The sequence below is a fragment of the Cydia amplana genome, chromosome Z, assembly GCF_948474715.1.
Source record: "Cydia amplana chromosome Z, ilCydAmpl1.1, whole genome shotgun sequence".
Taxonomy (NCBI): domain Eukaryota; kingdom Metazoa; phylum Arthropoda; class Insecta; order Lepidoptera; family Tortricidae; genus Cydia; species Cydia amplana.
Genome location: NC_086096.1, coordinates 28822832 through 28844102, shown reverse-complemented (window position 1 = coordinate 28844102; position 21271 = coordinate 28822832). Strand labels below are relative to the sequence as shown.

The window sequence follows — 21271 nt, the reverse complement described above, 5'->3', positions numbered from 1 at the left end:
AATTATTTATTAGAAATAGTAGATTACGGTCACATTTAGCTCCTGTCTGTCTAGGAACGAATGCTGTCACCCCAGACTTCAAAAAGGATATAATACAATAATATCCCTTTTATTTGTTTGAAGTCTATACCAACCCTAATAGTTACAATATAATAGGTACTTGCGATCCCGGAGCAAAGCCGCGGACGGACAGACGGCCATGGCGAAACTATAAGGTGACTACGAAACCCTAAAAATATTCTAAAAAGAATCTTTTTCATTCTTTTTAGTTACTCCATCAACGCTAAAATCAGAAATATCCAATTCACTGTCATCTTTTTCAGCGTTGTGTTTTGGTTTGACTATGCTTATATTTTTTTGGCCCAATACTTTGGCACTGTCCGACTCGTCCAAGATTGAGCTGCCGAGGCTCGTGTTGCTCCCGCCAACGTTGGAAGACTTTGTCACAGGCCCTCTTAACACGTCAACTCCTCCAAAAAGTGCGGTGGAAGGTGTCTCACTGCGACGTGCTAACTGAGCTTCTATAGTTTGCTTTAGTTCAGCTATCTTTGGACTTTGTCCGACATTCACGCGTATCTTGGTATCACTCTTTATGGGTTCATTTTCGATGCTGTAATGTAATTATAATTAGTACACATGTAATTGTGTTGTATGTACAAAGTGATGTACAATAACATAAAAATCAGGGTAAAATAAATTATTTCTGGTAATTAAGGCGGTTATCACACTGCCGCCGCATTTAGTGTCGAAGCGCGGGGCGACGATTTCGCGTGTGGCGACGACGGCATCTCTGTCCGAAAGCGCGAACCATCGTGCGATACGCACGGAGAGGCTGAGCCATGACTGAACTGGCTGAGCCAATGTGTTATAGGTACCTACCATGCGGTTTTTGCATATAAATTTAAAAACCGCAGCACCAGACGCCGCTTCTAACTGCGGAGCAGTGTGATAACCGCCTAAGACACGAACCTGCCGCCATAAAATCGAAATTACGATCTCAAAACGACATTCTGAAATAAAATTAGATATGAACATTCCAGTAACATATATGTTTGGTACTAGTTTTCGTTGCTAGAAATTGTAATACAAATAAATTAGAGCTAGTTTTACCTTTATACACAACTTCTACTCGCTCTATTTTCTTTATGTAACATTTTTTAGCAAAGAAAATTTGTATTTCATGTAATTTAATCATGTCATGTTAAAATGAGAGCATAACTCCGATTGTATGGGAGCGGCTTTTTGGCGGCAGGGTCGTGTGACTTTTAATCCTTTGACCAATAAAGACGTCAACCTTCGTGCTTTCCGACAAGACTCACGGTAACGCGCCGCGCACGATAGGGCCGACAGGCGTGAGTTCAAAGGGTTAAACAAAATTCGATTTTCGGCCACTATGAAAGTGAAAGCAGACACATAGTTTGCTTTTTATTTAGCGATTATTGTGTTTATCACCGTGTCATTGACATCGCTACGTCACAATAACGTCCTATACAATAGGTACACAATAAATTAATTAACCTCTGGCCTGTGTATGATAAGGATCCTGATTTAATTTTTAGTAATATTTTTGCATTTTTCTCGAGAACGTTTGTTTCCGCTCTATACTCGTACAGAAAAATCGAGGGTTGAACCCACGATTTTGAACCAATACATAGCTACACATTACACACATAAGAAAGGTTAATCATTGTTTTTTTTTTACCATTAAACTTACAACTTACCTAGATATATCCCATTCATCATCTCCGATGTTGATCAACCCCAGTTCGTATTTATCGTCGCTTTTTTCAGTTAGGCTTTGTGAAGGAGACGCGCTAACTGATTTCATTTGTATAGCATCCATATCGAATATCACTTTCTTCTTATTGAGTGACGATGTCGACGATGCATTTTTCAGAACGCTCTTGGTTTGTTTAGGGCTACGATTACTTTCAGTTTTAGGTACTCTGTTAATCTCCAAAAGCTCTTGAATATCATAATTACTTGAAGTTTTCTGCTCTTTTTTATTGATTTCTCTATCTTCAGCTCTTAATTCCAAAATGTCTGTCGCTGATTGAGTACGAATCAGATGATCGTCGTTACTACGGCTACTGTATTTAAGAATAGTATTACTATAGTCTGCAGTCGCTGATGAGGGCCTTCGTGCCGGAGACCTTATCAAGTTGTCTATAGACCTTGCTGGCCTCTGGGGTATAGATGGATTAGTAATATTAGGTGGAGTGTCATCTGAATCACTTTCTAAGTGACTTTGACTTTGCAATTTCGTTTTTCTTTTGATTAGACGAGGCTTCACATTTGTATCTTCAGTTGTCGTCTTGTAGTCGAGTCTCCTGTCGAAAATCTCGTCTTCATCAGAAACCGATGGGCTCGAGTGACGAACGTTTGAAACTACTGGGGATTCAGGCGGAGTCTTTAGCAACCTCAGGGCTTTTTTGGCAAAGCTTTTGTGTTTACTCTTGGTTTTTACCTCTTTGTTTTTAACTAAAGCTAAAGCCTTGGTTTTAACATTTGATATCATAGAACTAAGACTAAATGCTTTAGTCAGAGCATTAGTAGCCGTCATATTGTTTTCTAAAATAACATCTCCCTTTTTACTAGAAGCATCTGAATCCAAATATGCCATAATGGTGTATCTTACTTGTTCGTAAGCAGGATATTTCTGAAAAATGTAGATAAGGTATACCAAAACTTAACAAGCACGGTACTTAGTAAAGCAAAATCCTACATAATAATTATACAATAGGTAATACAAAAAATAGTACCTACTAACTTCCGGATTATAACATGCCTAAACTTTTTATTGAATAATTCGTTCAGAACATTTTTACATTAAAAGCAATAGGGTATTTGACTGTACATATTTAAAATAAATTATTTCACACCGTATATAAAATAAAAATATAATATTGTAAATAAAATTACACCTAAGTCTGAATTCATATTTACCTTCGTTTTTATTTCTAATTGCTGTTGTAGTTGTGCTTTCTGTTTATGAAAAAGATTCTGGTTTAGTCTACTCTTGAGTGGGTCCACGCCGGCTTGCACAAGTCTACTGTTAACTTCTTCTGTAATTTTTGCTCGAACCACTTTTAGAGGGCTATAACAAGTAAATTAATTATAAAAACAAAAAACCCGACTGCTACATATATTTTTGTAATGGTCTTTTCACTAGATTTCATTTGATATCCATAATGTTATGATTGTTATGGTAAGAAAAAAAGCCCCCACCCTTTTTTTTCATTTGCGGGCGCCATTTTCCAAATTTAGATAGCCTGATATCACTACCACAATTCTGGTGCATTCAACGACACCTCGTATGTCGAAAAACCGTCCAGCCGTTTGGGTTGTAGGGCGTGCCAAAGAAATGTACATACATACCTACATACACTACAAAAACATTACCCTCCTGACGCAGTTGGGTAATTAGGAGTTATTAAAATAGTGGACGACCGCTTAACCATCCAATCGTAGTCCCCATTTTCCTCACGCTCACGCGGTCGTCCACTTGCCTCGTAATAAAATTATGTTATGTTTCGAACGAATTTTGCTGATCCTTACCTTCCTGGTGGAAGTATAGGCCCGTTTTGTTGCTTCATAATCAAATGAGGGGATGGTTTTAATTGTTCCTTCTGATGGGATTGTACTGAATCTTTCTTTGTCTTTTTTTGTTTCTGGGCAACTGTTGTCTTGTCATTGGTTTTGTTAATAGCAATTCCTTTCGTTTCTGTATTAATTTTCTTTGACTGCGTGTTATCCTCGTGCTGCTTTAAGTACTTCTTCACGCGTCCTTTTGATGCAGACTTTTCGCTTACTGTCTTTGTAGTTGTCTTTATTGTCTGATTATTGAAAAACCTTTCTGAACTAGAAGCATCAGATGTACTGCTCGAATCCATGTTCAGTAGTTCCTGAGCTTTACGATGTAGCTGCTCTAAGGTATTATGCTTCACGGCCGGGTTTGGTGTCTTAATAATTTTTGGTTCGTCTATTGGATCAGTATCATCACATTCCTCCTGTCTATTGGAAACCTGTAGCCCGAATTTAATGGTATCAGTAAGATCACTAAGAAAATGTACGATGGAAGCATTAACACCACCGGAATTCAAACAGCACAAAGTTCGTAACAGAATAAGACATTGAATAGTTACCGAACCGCCGTCTGAGGAGCCGCTGGCGTGCGTGTGACGCAGGCGTTCCTTCAGCAGAGCCTCCAGTTGTCCTGCTCGCTGGCGCTCCGCCTCGGCCGCTGCTCGTGATTCCCGTGCTTCCTTTGCTACTTCGTTTAGTTTTTGAACCAGCATTTCGTACTGCTTTGATTGAGCTTCGTCCCGCCGCACCCAGTGTAACATTTGTCCCTCAATATCTTTTTTACGTTCAATGTCATCATTGTCACTTTTCATTTTCTGTAAATACAAAGAAACGAATAAATAACCTCCCTTTCGGCAGTAAAGAAGCACTTCCGAGTTCACTCAAGCGTAGGTAAAAAATTAATCGCTGGCTATATTTACTGTTTTAGTAAGTGCCTGCTGCAATGATAGTATTTCTGCGCCCTGGTCTTTTATTGTCTTATGTAGTTGTTCGATTATGGATTTGTCACTTTCATTAGGTTTTTCAATTTCCTTCACTTTAAAACTATTTAATGTTTCGAATATTTGATTACGTAACATATCGATTTCTTTAGTGTGATTCGCTTGTTCTGTCTTTTTCCATTCTTCGAGTTTTTTAAACACGTCATCGTTATTAGCGTAAACCCCGACATCTCTCATTTCTTTAGATTTATCACTCTCAACGCGCTCATTGTCTTTTATCACTTCGCTGTCTATCAAAACTTTATTATTATTATTAGTGATTAAAATTTCCATTTCTTTTATTTTCATTTTTAGTTGATTTATCTCTTCATTGAGCTTATTATTTTCATTGCCAACTTTATTTACTTCCGTGGGTTTAGTTTCCTTCATGTCTCTTTCTGGAATTTCATCTAAAAGGTTCGCATGTCTCCTAGAAATATGACTTTTAAGGTAAAGTGGGTTCAAAAAAACTTTATCACAAAAGTGGCATTTGTTGTACTGTGGGACTTCGCCGCTCGCAGTCGGGAAGATGTCTGCTTTATTTGTGAGAGTTTTTAATATCATTGCCGCAATATTATCGTTCCCATAAGGAAGAAGGGGTTTGTAGTGAGGTTTTCCTTTTCTTCGTGATTTTCTAAGTTCGTCTTCTTTTTCTTGTAAATCCTTTTTCGCGTTAGCCAGTTCCTAAAAAAACAGTAAGGGACTTATTAGTATTACCAAAGATTCATTGTCAAGTCTAAGAATATCATCCCTCCCTCCCTCATCTCTAAGATATTTGTAATAATCGCAATAGAGTCGGTTAAATTTTATGTTAAATAAGATGTGTTATAAAACTAGACCATATACGAGTAGCAGTAACAGTCCCGAGATTGCAAAGGCTATCTGTGTAACGGCGTAAGCTAGAGTACAGAGTGTACAGTGCTAAAAGCTATTACCGTGTGAGCCGGACTGACTTCCGCGCTCATTCTTCGTTTAAACTTAAGTGTTTTACAACCTGTGCAAGCGTATCTATTTCCTGTCGCAGCACAAACACGCTGCGGTCGAGATAGTGCCGGCAGAACTGCTGATACTCCACGGCGAGCTGAGCCAATCGGAACAGTTTCACCACACCTTCGTCAAGTATTCGGACGTCAAATTCTGACTCCAACACGCAGTCCAAAATCTACAATCAACAAAACACTTCTTTTGTAACGCACAGCCAGATTATAGGTGAATCGCCTAAAAGTCAGAAACAGGTGCATAGGTAATGCACCAGGTCAATCGCATTTGCCAACGCCGTGAATAAAAAGGACTCCCCACCTGACATTGACTTCGTCAAATGCACCTAATCGCCGTAGTAACCACAGAACCGTACCTAATCACTACGCATATTTTACAGATCAGATTTATTGTCTACTGTAGACGATCGGCCACATACAGCCGAACTGTCCATAATCCAAGGGGATAGGCCTGTGCACACCGGCTGCGTGTGCGTGACGTGCACGTGCGCGTGCGGCGTTGTAGTATACAGATCCTTATGACTCTTATGAGAGACGGCACACCGCTTGCGTGACGTGTGCGTGTGCGGCTCCAACATTTTAGCGCACGTGCACGTCACGCACACGCAAGCCGGTGTGCACAGGCCTTAAAACTTGCGCGTTACGAAATTTTATGTGTATGGGAATTGTATTATAATTTATAAGACAAAAAGTACAATTAGTACAGTATAAAGGAAAAATATTGGTACATTACATAAATAACATACTATCACAGAAAGTCGATAGGTCTTTATCACAGAGGCACATCACAAGATTTCACCATGATATTACTTAGTTAGACTTACTTACCTACTTAATTATTATTAACTGGGTACATTTAAATAAATACATACATATGTATAAAATGGTTGCTTACGTCGTTCACATGCTGTTCTAACAGGGTGAATTTCCGGTCTCTTGTTAAACTGTCAATATCGATTAGTCCTGTAATGGAGAATGGCATTAACATACAATTTATTTTCTTTTTTTTCTTGTTGTTCTTGCAGGTTAAAACCTTCAAGACTTTGTTTTGTGTTTGCGGAGGCGTATTCCATATTTTCTAAATAACTAAGGATGTTATTTCATCTGTCCAATATCTTGGTCCAATGTGTATTTGGGTCTCACATTTTGTTTAGTGAGAGAGTGAGAAGCAATGCGCACATTGGACAAAGAAATTGTACAGGTATACCACCCTAAGCCACACGGTTAGAAATTTATTTCTTTAAAACACCCGTGGCTGCGTTAGTCATTCGCTATTTTGCAGTTAACTGTGAGGAGTGCAAATCCTTGTTGTTCTTTTAGATGGATTTTTGAAGCAATAGAAAAAATACTGATCTACAGCGAGCGGACAGCAGATTATACGCCGGCCGATTATAACAGCCGTATCTTTATTTTAACATAGAAGTTTGATTTTTTCACAGCTCCGAGGGACTGTATATCGACCTGAGTTTATGGGTTTAATTTCAACACGATACCTCCACGCGTTCCCGAGTAAAAGCTAGGGTCTTGAGTGTCTCGACAGTGAGTATCATATTCTTTGGTCTTGACAGACAGACGGACAAAAAAGTGATCCTATAAGGGTTCCCATTTTTTCCTTTTGAGATACGGAACCCTAAAAACCATGGTACTTACTAATCTTATTCCAGTCTATGTGAATCCGCGGTCTATGTGTATTAAAGGCAAATCCTGTCTCCTCCGCTAATCTAGGGAAGTTATGATGTAGTTCGTAAGAAGTTTTACACGCCATTTTTGTTAGATTTTTCCTTAACTTACAATTACATTGATAAATGTTGCACTTAAATAATAATTACATTTCGTATCCTTGGTAGGACGTAGATACTGATTGTTGACTATACGCAATGTTGACGTCCACGTTGCCTAGCAACGCTTGCAACTGCAGCGGCAAACAACGGGAACTTTCTGACAGAACAGTGATAATGATAATATAGTGTGTCAAAGGACTGTCTCATTTCAAACATAGACAGAGAGAATCATACTATCTTTGTCTTACACTAATACTAGCACTTAAGGTGAAGTGAGTTCAGAAAACGGAGTTTTAAAATATTCGTAGCGCTTTTTTGGATCACCATACGGCTGCCATGAATTGTATAAGCAATCTTGAGGCCTTTTTCTAGGGAACTCAACGATTAGAATCCTAAGTTTTTGACTTTCGTTCGATAGAAAACCAGGGATGTTGCGAACATCCGCAACCGCGGAACTTCCGCATTATTTTCAACATCCGCATCCGCATAAAATCGATGCGGATTTAATGCGGATGCGGATGTGGAACAGTTCGGTACAGGAACGTCTTAGCATCGGCGGAAGTGCTAGACTGCTAGGTAATTTAGTAATTAGCCAAAAAAACCTATTAGAAATTAGCAGTCAAGCGTGAGTGGGACTTATTGTACGGAACCCTTGGAACGCGAGTTCGACTCGCACTTGGCCGGTTTTTTGAAATAAAAATTACTAAAATGTAATATTTGACGTTTTTTATGTACCTATCTTGACATCCGCATCCGCATCCGCGGATGTGAGTCTTTAAAAATCCGCATCCGCGGATGTCAAAAAATCGGCATCCGCAACATCCCTGTAGAAAACAATCACGAACATAGGTCTAAAACGGACTTGAAATATTCGTAACAATTTTGGCACAAAAGATAAAGATATGAAATTTGCTTCTAATAACGCGCAATTTTAATCTTGATGGAACTCCATGATTCCTTTTTTTTTTTATAGAACATTAAATAAATATATTCAAAGACATGATATGATATCAGTGATCCCGTGCACGCAACTTCCTTGATTCAGATGCCCGCTGGGCTCGAACCAAGGCGGACGCATCGTGATTTTATATAACATGACAGCTGTCAGACAGCTTACTCTTGACAATTAAATCATGTACGTATACGAAAAAGTATACCAGTAGACAGTTTGTATTAAAAGAAATAGGGTAAATAATTATTATCACGTGGAGCTCGAGTCTCATTTTAAATTTGATTTGTTGTTATTTACGGGGCATAATGGTTAAAAACGCAGTAAACTATCTTAAAACAATACGATTACAATATCATTTAAGTAATTTGCTCCATGAAATCCCGCTTAAAATTAAAAAAGTTTGAAGACTCATTTTTACTGATTGGAATTAATTTTAATTATGCTGGTATTATAATATTACGTCATTTTAAAAACGTTCCTACGTGACTTCTGTACGTCAATATTATATATACATATATATATATAATATATATATGTCACCGTAAAATTGTAAACACTCGTCATATTATAATCTCGCTAGTTACATTATAAACTGACGGTAGGGAGATTATAATCTAACCTAACCTACGTTAGATTATAAACGAACGGGTTCACAATTTTACGGTGTCATATATATATATATATATATATTTCGGGGATCTCGGAAACGGCTCTAACGATTTCGATGAAATTTGGTATATGGGGGTTTTCGGGGGCGAAAAATCGATCTAGCGAGTCTTATCTCTGGAAAAACGCTAATTTTTGAGATTTTATATGTTTTCCGAGCAAACCTCGGTCTCCCAGATATTGTCTGATAAAGTCACAAATATTAACAAAGTGCGGCCCGCGTCAGCTTCGTCAACTGTGGCCCTGCCTTGGCTCCTAAAAGGTTGCCGAAAAAAACTATATTGATCCGACAAACTTAGCTTCGAATAGGTTTTCGCGAGTCGCACTCTGTCTAGGTTTTTTATGGGTTTTGATAATAAAAGTCAATGTAGAGTGGTTACAAACCATTTTGCTTGATAGTTAATTATTTATTGATCCAAGTTACAGAGCGTGTCGTTGTCGGTTATCATCATTCTACCTATGTTCTAAAAGGAGCAGTCTCATGGATAAAGGGCGGCCTAGCGACATGCAGTTCATTTCACATTTTTTTGTATTTTTTCGTATGTCGTCGGTCGATTTGAAACAAATGTATGGTACCTATAAGAAAAGTGTGCATCGTTCAACAAGAAACACAAAGCGTGAACTCAAAATATGCAGGAGTCGATTGTACAAAAAATACAATTGGATTCAGAACTGTCCTGAATATATTGCAACCAGCACACGCTCTATGCTCAAGTTTATAACTTTGTACAAATGTAAATATTTTCGTATAAAAATAAACAATAACATCGCTTAGGCATATCGTGTGTCCAATGGGGCGCGTGCGGTGTTGGAGGGCGCTCGGCGTTCAGGCCGAGGGCTTCTCCTCCGAGACGGCGGTGGCGCCCGACGCGACGGAGCCGTTGTCCACGGGCGAGGCCTGGCAAGCCAGCGACGGGAACTTCTTGTACAGCTCGGCGCGGTACTTCGGGTGGCTGGAACCCAACACTTATATTTATTGCAGGATCAACGGCTACCTTAATTAACGGCTAACATTAACTTAGCGCTTAATAACATACTCTAAACGAAACCAATGATATTAGTATTCATTATATTAGTATACCTATGCAGATATAGATTAAGTACAGACGAGGTTTTCTTTAATATAAGCAGATCCGAAGACTGACCTGATACCGTAAACAATAGGATTGTAGACAGCGTTAGCCTTGGCGAAGAGAGAGCCCCAGATGGTGGCCAGCGGGCTGATGTTAGCGTTCTCGAACACTCCGGCATAGTTGATCACCAGGTAAGGGGTCCACGCCATGAACCACAGGGAGATGGTCATCAGAGCGACCTGAATAATAAATCATGTTTAGTGGTACTAACCCAGGTATAGCTACCTACTTATTTTGCTTAGCGTACGCATGTGGTTCCAAAGCACTGTGTCACGCCGTCGGGCCTCTTGCCGTCGTCTCGACGATGACCAACGGGCTCGAGTATGTAATTGAAGGCGCAATTACAGTTCGATGTACTTAATTCGATGAGACCACTCGTTAACCATATTACAACGTGAAAAGACACTTCTGCGTAAGTTCATTTACCTTTGCCAGTTTGCACTCGGCACTGGTGTTGGCGTTTTCAGATGACCTGAGCGAAGCGACGTTCATCTTCTTGGCCTGCTCTCTCATGGATTTTTCGTGTGCAGCTACGGCCTGAAACACACGCTTTTCTGTTTAACAGTCCGTGTGTAGCATACCGAATTTTTTACCGATACCGGCGGCGAGGAAGATATTGCATAGTACCATGCAGGGGGGCTAAACCTTTGCATTATTGAAGTGATAAATCTGGAAATAGGCTTCAGATTTCGTAGTTCACAGTAGACCCCCGTTCCCGTCGGAAACCGCTGTACCGATAAGATAAAATTTTGGTATGGTGATCATTTTAACAATTTTTTAATAGGCAGTTATAGATCAGTTAATCACCTGGACGATGAAGAAGTAAGAGTAGATGATGAGCAGCAGTGGCATGAAGTACACGAACACCGAGTAGATGAGGATGTAGCTGCGGCTCAGCCAGTCCTTGTTCAAGTAGTCCGTTCCGCAAGCGGTCATGTTGCCCTCAGGCACGTACCTGAATATTTGTGATTTACCTCATTAATATCTGATATGGATATGATATGAGCAATGGTCAGCGTATTCGACGTTCTTAATGTACCTGTTCCAGCCGAAGAAAGGCGCAAGTGTCCACGCAAGAGAGAAAGCCCAGATGCCGAGAATTCGCAGCAGAGCTCCGTTGTTAGTCATTGGCTTTGCTGCGATGCCCTTTACGATGACATTGTATCGGTCAAAAGCAATCATGGTCATGGTCCAAATAGAAGCGCAGCCGAATAGAGATCCCGCACAAGCGTACAGTTCACATGCCAGAGGTCCTGTTCGAAGCATTAACGAATAGTTAATTCACAGTATTTTAGTAATTGTAAAAAATTTCGTTTCACGTGCTAGTTTTTGTTGTGCTTATCTTTGTGATAATGATCCGAAAGAACGTTAAAAGTGAGACTTACCCCAAACCCACGTTTCGTTATAGCAATTGACTACCATAGCCGGAGACATGCAGCACATCATGAGGAAATCCGAGAATGCCAAGTTCACTACGAGTAAGTTTGATGGGGTTTTGAGAGACTGAAAACATTACAGAATGCAATTAATTGTAGGTAACTAATTAGGTATTTAGGTAACTATATGTATATTTCGTAAAAGATTCTGACTAAAAATGAATGAATTACTTTAGTGCTCGTGAAGATGTAAATGACCATTCCGTTGCCCGCGATTGAAACGAAGCCGAGTACACCAATAGTGAAGCCCAATAGACCGTGCCATAGCGGATTCATAGGAGGGAATTGGTACCTGTGAGAAAAAAAAAGAGATATCGAGAAATAGATACATTTAAACACATTCACCGTCCACGTTTTCGTAGCGCTACGCTCATAGACGATCCCAGCGTTTTCCCGCTTTGTAGAGGAAAGCGACTACGAACAGAGAACTCGCCGGGCGGGTTCCCGGAACTCAATATGTTAAGTAATCGGGAGTCTGTCTGAGTTGGTAAGTTACCAGTGTGGGTCGACCATGTGCAGCATTTCAGGTAGCACCTTGTCGACGACCGTCTGGTTGGCGGCGCCGTAGGCGGCCACCTGTCCGCCCCACGCCTGGAGCGCGGCGATCCCAGGGCCCGGGTCCATCGTTCGATGGTACTGATAAACCTATGGACAAAAACATGCAGGTATATTACTCATAAAAACACTTAACTAAACACCACCTAACCGTGTGGTATTAGAAAATTCATTCAATTGTTTATTATATTACTAGCGCTTCACTTCAACAATCTAAACCTGTGAAATTATTATTATGCCATGTTCAAATTTTCTGTCACTGACGGTTGTAATAGAGTAACTATTAAATAAGCATGAAGAATTTCGTATATTGACCCGGGTCGATGAGGGCCGCCACGTTCGACGTGTTGGCTCCCTGTCACACTTACTTACGTGCGAATTTACAAGTGCGACAGAGAGGCAACAGGACGAACTGGTTCGCGGTGGCCCTCTGTTCCTATCTCGATCTCACGCGCATAATTATATTGCTACCCTGCCAATGATGCTGGACAATAATATCAAATAAAATTAGCACAAAAAAAATTAGCAGGGGAACTCAGCGCTTACTTTTTTCTATTAGTAAAACACACATCAACTTAAAATTCAAAAACATGATACCTAAGATACGCGGTCCCGTGCACGCATATTAAGTACATCTCGCTGACGATGACGCTTACGCTCAATGAGAGTGAGAGAACACGAACCTACTGGGCCTTAATAAGTAAATTCATATTGGTATCGACGCATGCAAAATAAATATGTATAACAAAAACCAAAAATCTGTATACCTCCCTTTATGTTCTTTATACGAAAGCCCTGTATTTAATTGTAAATTAAATTTATTTTAATTACATATAATAATAGCAATATGAACTTTCTTTCCATTTTTTTTACATTCCATTATGTATTTCTATAAACTTAAATTTATTAGACATGCCAAAGCGTTAAAGTTTGTCATAAACACAAAATAATTAAATATAGATAGGTACTTAAGTACAATAGATACTTACTTACAAATAGGAAAGTCCTACGAGATGGTTATCCCAATAATACTGAAGAAAATCGCTGCACGAACTACTCCAGTCTTAAGTGTAGAATAACCAAACCCGTACGTCGAGGGTGGTCGAGGCTGCAGGTTGGAGGTGACTCGCTGCTGCCCGCGCCACCAGCTCTTTATAAGTGCCCTGTGGAAATACGTCATGGATGAATATCGATTTCCATAATTCAATATAGTTTTTTAATACGACTCAATGTTTCAACAGGGTTGACGCTACACCATGTTCTGCGAAAAAGTAACACTTCAGCTTGCTTCTTTCAGTACAGCATATTCGATATAGCCAAGAAAGACAGATTCTACCACCTCCAAAACGTTATACCTAAGTAACGTTTTTGAGGTGGTCGAATATAGGTAGGTACCGTAAAATGGGGTGAGTAGGCGCAAAACTGACATTCAAACCTCGATAACATGTTATTTTTACATATGCAAACTGAATGGTGTATATAATAAGTGTTCCGGACGTTTGTATTTTAGTTTTTATTTTATTTTGGGTAGTTCCATTTCATAACTTTGACGATAAACAGGAAAACCCACCTCACCCCGTAGTCCCTCGTATTTGGGGTGAGTTGGGTTTTCATACAAAGGTGATTTTGGAAGAATGTTGGATCGATTGTTTTTTATTATTAGTATTACTATAGCTCCATTTTAAATTGGAATACATTATTTTTGTAGCAGTAGCCTTAAAAATCCACCTCACCCCCCTTTCAACCCTTCTCTCCCCATTCATAACCCAACTCTCCCCGCGAACCCTACTCACCCCATTTTACGGTACTCAGAGCCCCATTTTTGCCGAGACTAATAAAAGGCTTTCCTATTAATGCTAAATTGAATCTTTCTATTACGAAAATGGAGAAATATAATATACGACGCGAAAAGTATTTGGACTTTTTAAGGAGGGTTGGCCGACTTGAGCAACCTGCCTAATCAGAACACGATACTGAAAAATACATATTAACTTATATTTATAGACTACCCATAATAGACCCTATCGGTACAGCGTATTTAAATAAAGGTAATAAAATATATTCGCAATAGACCCGTCTATAATTGTGAGTTAATCTTCTTCCTCGCGTTATCCCGGCATTTTGCCACGGCTCATGGGAGCCTGGGGTCCGCTTGTCAACTAATCCCAAGAATTGACGGAGCTCTAGTTTTTACGAAAGCGACTGCCATCTGACCTTCCAACCCGGAGGGGAAACTAGGCCTTATTGGGATTAGTCACGATGTTTTCCTTCACCGAAAAGCAACTGATAAATATCAATAGTTATTTTCACCTCAACACCTCGAACAAGGGTACTTTGCTACTTAAAAACAGTGAGCAAAATCGCATTTTGCTCACTGAGTGAGACAAAATGAGCAAAATGCGATTTTGCTCACTGTTTTTAAGTAGCAAAGTACCCTTGTTCGAGCTGCTGAGGTGAAAACTTAATTGTTGGTATATCTTAAGAAAACATGAGTGAATAGGTAAGTGATGAAGAAGGAATACATTTTTCGGGTTCTCTAATATGTTCTCACTGCTGAGGTGAAAAGTTTTGTGAACTACACGAGATCAAAGTTATTTACATCTCGTGCGCTTTTGAGTCCCTTACTACGCTCAAGATTCTAAATTAGATTCACTCGCTACGCTCGTGAATCTATTATAGAATCTTTCGCTTGCACGAGACTCAAAATAAGCACTCGAAGAAATATCAAACTTTGATCTCTTGTTGTACAATAGTTATTTGTTACTTAAAAACAGTGAGCAATATCGCATTTTGCTCACTGCTTTTAAGTAGCAAAGTACCCTTGTTCGAGCTGCTGAGGTGAAAAATATTTTTAATTTTTTTAACTTTTTTTTTAATACTTGTGAGATAGCGACAACCTCAATTTTTTGTTATTCAATGCAGAATATACTATTGCATAAAATATATTTATTGTAAAAAAATCCATTTGGAGCAGCAAGGTAAAAATGTCTTACCAATGCATACAGGCCGTCCTTCTTACGTACTTTAGGGTGGTTCACGTTTGTATGGGAAAAATTCAAACTCTAGCTAGAAGAAGTGACACCCCCTTATTTGGTTACACTTATTATGCTGATAATGTACACCAAGTTTTGTAACTTTATCTCAACTACAAGGGGGTGCTCAACCACTTTGAAAATTTTCAACGTTGTATGAAATCCAAAAATAAATATATATTTTTTTACATTTATATATAAGTAGTTGTTTTCAGATTATTTGTAAATGTGTTTTATAACTTTTTTAAGAATTTTTCAGGTGAATTAAAAAAAAACTTGAAATATTATGAAAACTATAAATAAATATATTTTTTATTCTAACATTAATATGATCAAATTTTTAGTTAGGATATCCACAACGCAGGCTTCGTCAGGTGGCCACAAATACAAATCCGCAACATGCTTCGTCCCAACCACACCAGTGATGATATCCGCAACAGGCTTCGTCATTTTTAAACAATAATGCAAAGTTAAACAAAACAATTGTCACGAATCGTACCTGGCTCAAAAGTCCCCATCACACTGGCAGCGTTACCACGTTGAATGGCCAATGAGATTTGTTGAACCAGGTAAGATCCGTACCGAGGGTCGCACCCCCTGTCCCACAGCCGCCGGTCCAAACCCCCTACGAATTCCTTGACCTCCAAAGCCCAAGGTCCCGCAGTCTCGACTGCAACTGGCACAAAATCGTACATTGGCTCCAGGGCAGAGTACTTAGCATGCTTCATTTTATGATTTTAGCCGCATACTCCGCGGCTGAGCCAGCGGACCTCACCGTGAGATTCAAGTGGGACGGCGCAAATGTACTGACGCACGTTGCATCCCAAAAGAGGGACCGACCCTTCTGCCATGGAACCAAATTTTTTTATTTAATAACTTATATATCACATTTACAAATAATGTGAAAACAACTACTTATATAAAAATCAAAAATAAAAATATTTAGTTAGTTTTGGATTTCATACAACGTTGAAAATTTTCAAAGTGGTTGAGCACCCCCTTGTAGTTGAGATAAAGTTACAAAACTTGGTGTACATTATCAGCATAATACGTGTAACCAAATAAGGGGGTGCCGCTTCTTCTAGCTAGGGTTTGAATTTTTCCCATACAAACGTGAACCACCCTAAAGTACGTAAGAAGGACGGCCTGTATGCATTAGTAAGACATTTTTACCTTGCTGCTCCAAATGGATTTTTTTACAAAAAATATATTTTATGCAATAGTATATTCTGCATTAAATAACAAAAAATTGAGGTTGTCGCTATCTCACAAGTATTAAAAAAAAAGTTTAAAAAATTAAAAATATTTTTTTAAGCCTTTATAAACAAGTTACAACCTTGATTTTATTTTTGGAAATATACTAATATACTTGGTCAACCATATCTTGACAGTAGAAAAAGGCGGCAAATTTGAAAAATGTAGGTGCGACGGGATATCGTCCCATAGAAAATTTGAATTTCGCGCCTTTTTTTTACTGACAAGATTTGGTTGACCAGCTATATTAGATGCAATTATAGCTGGTCAACCAAATCTTGTCAGTAAAAAAAGGCGCGAAATTCAAATTTTCTATGGGACGATATCCCTTCGCGCCTACATTTTTCAAATTTGCCGCCTTTTTCTACTGTCAGGATCTGGTTGACCAAGTATAACATCCAAATTTCAAAACAATCAAACCACTAGTTTAGCTACAAAAAAATAAAAACGATTAAAAAAAAATTTTTTTGTTAGCCAAACCAAGGGGATTCTAGCCTTGAAATTTGGTAAAACGATATCTTATAATAAGACAAATAAACGCACCTAAGAAAGGTATACACTTTAGCTAGGGGCAGTTTCACTATAGGATTGCGGCTAGACCCTTTTATAAGTTTACTTAATAGTGAAGTTTATTGAATTTTTGTGAACTTTGTGCAATAAACCCCGAATCTGATATTAGTATTGGTTCCAGTGAAGTAACAAGCAATGAGCATCTTTATGGAAATAAACAAAATAGAGACATAATATTATTATTGTGGCTTCGGTGCATTCCCTGTCTTGAGTTTAGCCAGTTCGCTAATGTAGTTATGAACGCTATAAGACGCATCAAGGGGGGCTTTAACAGGATTACCCACCACCTAAGAAGGGTGCATTAAAGGCATTTAAGTAACTGGATTGTTGCAAAAAGGGCCACGTTTCTGGAGTGCATATGTATAAGTAGGTATCTTGTTTGTTAGTATCCATATCTATATAAGAGTTCTGTTATAGGTAGGTACCTATTACCTTTATATGTACCTACGGTGTGGACGATGCTCGTGCTCAAGGCGTCCTTTTATCAAACGGCCCTCTGCGCTAACCTCATTTACATAGGTTTTTGTCATACGGTTGGCTGAAGAAATAGGTATTAACCCTTTCAAAACACAACTTCTGTGTGCTTAAGAGGAAAGGAGACGAACTGGACAACGTCACGTGACCACTTCTCCATTTGAAACATGCTCGATCACGACAACCGTGGGATCCCAAAGATGAAAATCATACGAAAATGTTCGGCATTCATGGATAGCATCTGCCAGCTAAGCTTATCGCATCGCGTCTTGAAGCACGCCAGATTTTTTTATGACATGATACGTAGGTTTGTACAAAATGTTGGTATTCTCCCTATAGCCGCCCACGCATATAAACTTGCCACAACAAACGCAATTTAGTTTTGTCAAGATAAAGATTCGCAATAGAATGGAATGGAAGGATGAAATTAATAAAGATTCAGAATTAGCCTGGTCAGCTAGAGGTTAAAATGTTTATTACTTTATAATTATTAGTACCAAGTAAGACGTTTTTACGGCTTCCTTTTCATAGTTCTAGCTAGATCAACGGGAAGAAGTTACCTACCGTAAAATGGGGTGAGTAGGATGGGGTGGGGGCAACTGAAATTAACATTTTATTTTTACATATGAAAACTGAATGGTGTATATAATAAGTGTTCCGGACGTTTGTATTTTAGTTTTTATTTTATTTTGGGTACCTAGTTCCATTTCATAACTTTGACGATAAAGAGGAAAACTCTCCTCACCCCGTAGTGCCTCGTATTTGGGGTGGGGGGGGGGGGGGTTTTGAGAGGGGTTTTCATACAAAGGTGATTTTGGAAGATTGTTGGATCGATTTTTTTTATTAAGTACGCGTAATTACTATAGCTCCATTTTAAATTGGAATACATTATTTTTGTATAGCAGTAGCCTTAAAATCCCTTCTCTCCCCATTCATAACCCACCTGTCCCCGCGAAACCTACTCACCCCGTTTTACGGTATACATTTTGATTCATTGAGCGTGTCGAAATAAGGTCGTCCCAGTACATGTCATCTTGAAACTTAAGTCGTTGTCAATAGAGGTGACAGCAGGGTGTCATTTATTGGGCATTAGCATGTCGAGCACTAGTACCTTAAGTAATACGTTTTTGCGGCATACTTAAACGGCCGTATCTTTTTTTAAGTTAACTTAGAAGTTTGATTTTATTACAGCTTCAGGGGACCGTAGACCCAAATGGTTTCACTTTCAACTCTTTACCTCCAGTTCCCGAGATAAAGGGTCTTGACAACTAGACAGACGGACGGACGGACAACAAAGTGATCCTATAAGGGTTCCGTTTTTTCCTTTTGAGGTACGGAACCCTAAAAACTAACTGAATGAAAACTGTATAGAATAGAATATCTCTATTTGTAAAAGCAAAGATAATACGAATTTGATCGCAATTTCTATAACTGACTCTCTATTTATTCTTGGTTATAACAGGTACGAGGCGGTTAGGTGAAGGAAAACATCAAGTGTGTAGGCAGATATCGAAATTGCGATGTTCGCGGTAGAGCCACAGTGGGCCTATACCCAGACCCAGAGTGATAGAGAGGCAGATAACGAAATAACGATTTTCAATGTACAGTTTGTCAGTAGAATAAGGCGCGAAATTCAAATTTTCTATGGACCTATACGACCTATATATAACCCTTCGCGCGTACATTTTTGAATTTGCCGCTCTTTTCTAATGACGGAAATTGCTAGAGAGAGAATAATTTGTCAAAGGACTATCTCATTTCAAACCACAGACCAACCCCTAAAAACATAGACATAGAGCATCATACTATCTTTGTCTTACACTAGTAATAGCACCCAAAAGAAAAGGATGAGTATAGTTTTTTTTTGTTCTTATTTACTGACAAATTTGGTTTGACCAACTATAGGTCTATATCCATAGAGCAGTTTTTTTTGTTCGTTTTTTTTTTTAATTGGATATATTTGGTCAACCAGATCTTGACAGTAGAAAAAGGCGGCAAATTTGAAAAATGTCGGCGCGAAGGGATATCGTCCCATAGAAAATTTGAATTTCGCGCCTTTTTCTACTGACAAGATTTGGTTGACCAGCTATATATCTACGATTGTTACAAGGGGTTGCAAGATATGTGGAGCTCTAAACGCGTGGTGCGTTCAGATACCACTGTAATTAGGTTATTGACGAATGGCACTAAAATCGATTAATGTTCTAGTCTAGTTTAAAATTTAACTATAATTGAAGCTAGAGTGACCTAGACCTTAATTAATTAACAGTTATTATTCTTAAGTTTAGAAGAACTAACCTAAATTTTATAAAATACTATGTATTTCACAGTATCTGAACGTAACTGAGATCTATCATTTCAATCAATTGTAAACTTTACTAAACGAAACGAACTGAAATTTATGTCTGTTTTATTCGTTATACTGCTATAAAAGCTTGTGTAGTTAGTTAATTGTGAAATGGATTTGAATGATGATATAGAATTAAGTGAAGACGAAGAAATCACAGTAGAAACAGTGTTAAAGACAGTACAGTGCGCCTGGCAAAATGAACGATTAGCGCCAGAAATCCTACCCCACCGCAACGATATGGTAGAATGCATGTTGGGACAAATACAGCACATGGAAAGAAACATCAACAAACTCCCTAAAACAGATCTTCGAGCGTCCATTCATAAAATGGAATTAAGTAGAATAAAATTTGTAATATGTAATTACTTAAAAACTAGGCTACATAAGATAGAGAAATTTTGTATTCCCATAGTTAATGAAGAAAGACAACGAATAGAATCAGGAACCAACTACCTTACACCGGCCGAGTTCAAATATGCCCAGGAGTATTTATTGAGCATGGAGAATCATTTAAAAAAAGTTGTTTTGAATAAAGTTCCAGGCAACATGCAAGCCCTGGAACTGGGCAAGTTGGCCGTATACCCTAACTTACACAGTCATGTGTTCCTGAAGGCGAACAACACCATCACGGGAGTAGTTCTAGAGGACCAGCCCGGAGACCAGGATGAAGAAATTGACTTGGAAGGTACGGATTGTGTGACTTTGATATTAGTATACATATTATACCTTAAAAATAACTGAAGTGATGCATTACATTATGTGTAGGGATAGAATGTAGTAATTAGTCAATAATAAAGTGTAATCCCATCTTAAAGCCTGGCAATGCACTGACAATGTCTGGTGTTGCACCTGCTGTTAATTACTGTTGCCTATGGATACCCGTCCATGGGCAACAGTAATTTCTTATCATCAAGCGATTTATACTCATTTGCCTCCTATCACTACATAGTATAAAACAAAGTCGCTTCCTGATGTCTGTATGTGTATGCTTAGATCTTTAAAACTACACAACGGATTTGGATGCGGTTTTTTTTAATAGATAGAGTGATTCAAGAGGAAGGTTTATGTATAATTTTTTAACCCGTGCAAAGCCAGACGGGTCGCTAGTAATATTATAAAATAAAAAGGTTATTTAGGTAATGTGGACAATTGCCTATAGAACTAGAAGCACTTACAAGCTCTGCAACATTCCTAAAACTTGTCTACTTTATAGCAGTCTGTAAACTTACATTTTCTAGAGCAGCAGCCTCCGCTTCCTTTTCCTGGCTGTATTGCATGACATTTGGTTTATTAAGAATGTCAGTAAACTACAGAACAACACTGTATCATTACTTATTTACTTTATAATATGTTCATATTTTCCAGATGGATCTCAACACATCCTGCAGTACAAACCAATAGCTGAACTAGTCAAAAACGGAAAGGTTCAGTTAGTGTGAGAGGAAGTGTGACACTGTACCAAAAACAGTAATAAGTGGTTGTGTAAAATAACATAAGCCATAATG

The 21271-nt window shown here is 38.6% G+C and overlaps 3 protein-coding genes across 3 annotated transcripts; 1 reads left to right on the top strand and 2 right to left on the bottom strand.

Moving 5' to 3' along the window:
- Positions 1-237: 237 nt before the first annotated feature.
- Positions 238-7394, bottom strand: LOC134660869 (cilium assembly protein DZIP1L). Its single transcript, XM_063516713.1, has 9 exons — positions 7214-7394; positions 6459-6526; positions 5560-5727; positions 4506-5249; positions 4146-4400; positions 3559-4025; positions 2947-3097; positions 1722-2659; positions 238-610 (listed from the first exon to the last, which is right to left on the bottom strand). Exons 1-9 carry the CDS (start codon positions 7326-7328, stop codon positions 241-243), a joined length of 3276 nt encoding a protein of 1091 aa, XP_063372783.1. The 5' UTR covers positions 7329-7394; the 3' UTR covers positions 238-240.
- Positions 7395-9330: 1936 nt separating this feature from the next.
- Positions 9331-13233, bottom strand: LOC134661505 (opsin-1). Its single transcript, XM_063517621.1, has 9 exons — positions 13076-13233; positions 12028-12176; positions 11703-11823; positions 11481-11598; positions 11135-11348; positions 10903-11050; positions 10522-10632; positions 10108-10274; positions 9331-9915 (listed from the first exon to the last, which is right to left on the bottom strand). Exons 2-9 carry the CDS (start codon positions 12153-12155, stop codon positions 9789-9791), a joined length of 1134 nt encoding a protein of 377 aa, XP_063373691.1. The 5' UTR covers positions 12156-12176; positions 13076-13233; the 3' UTR covers positions 9331-9788.
- Positions 13234-19800: 6567 nt separating this feature from the next.
- On the top strand, positions 19801-21255 carry LOC134661816 (DNA replication complex GINS protein SLD5). The gene is made up of 2 exons (XM_063518010.1): positions 19801-20451; positions 21132-21255. The coding sequence occupies exons 1-2, from the start codon at positions 19875-19877 to the stop codon at positions 21203-21205; spliced, it is 651 nt and encodes a 216-aa protein (XP_063374080.1). The 5' UTR covers positions 19801-19874; the 3' UTR covers positions 21206-21255.
- Positions 21256-21271: the final 16 nt, after the last annotated feature.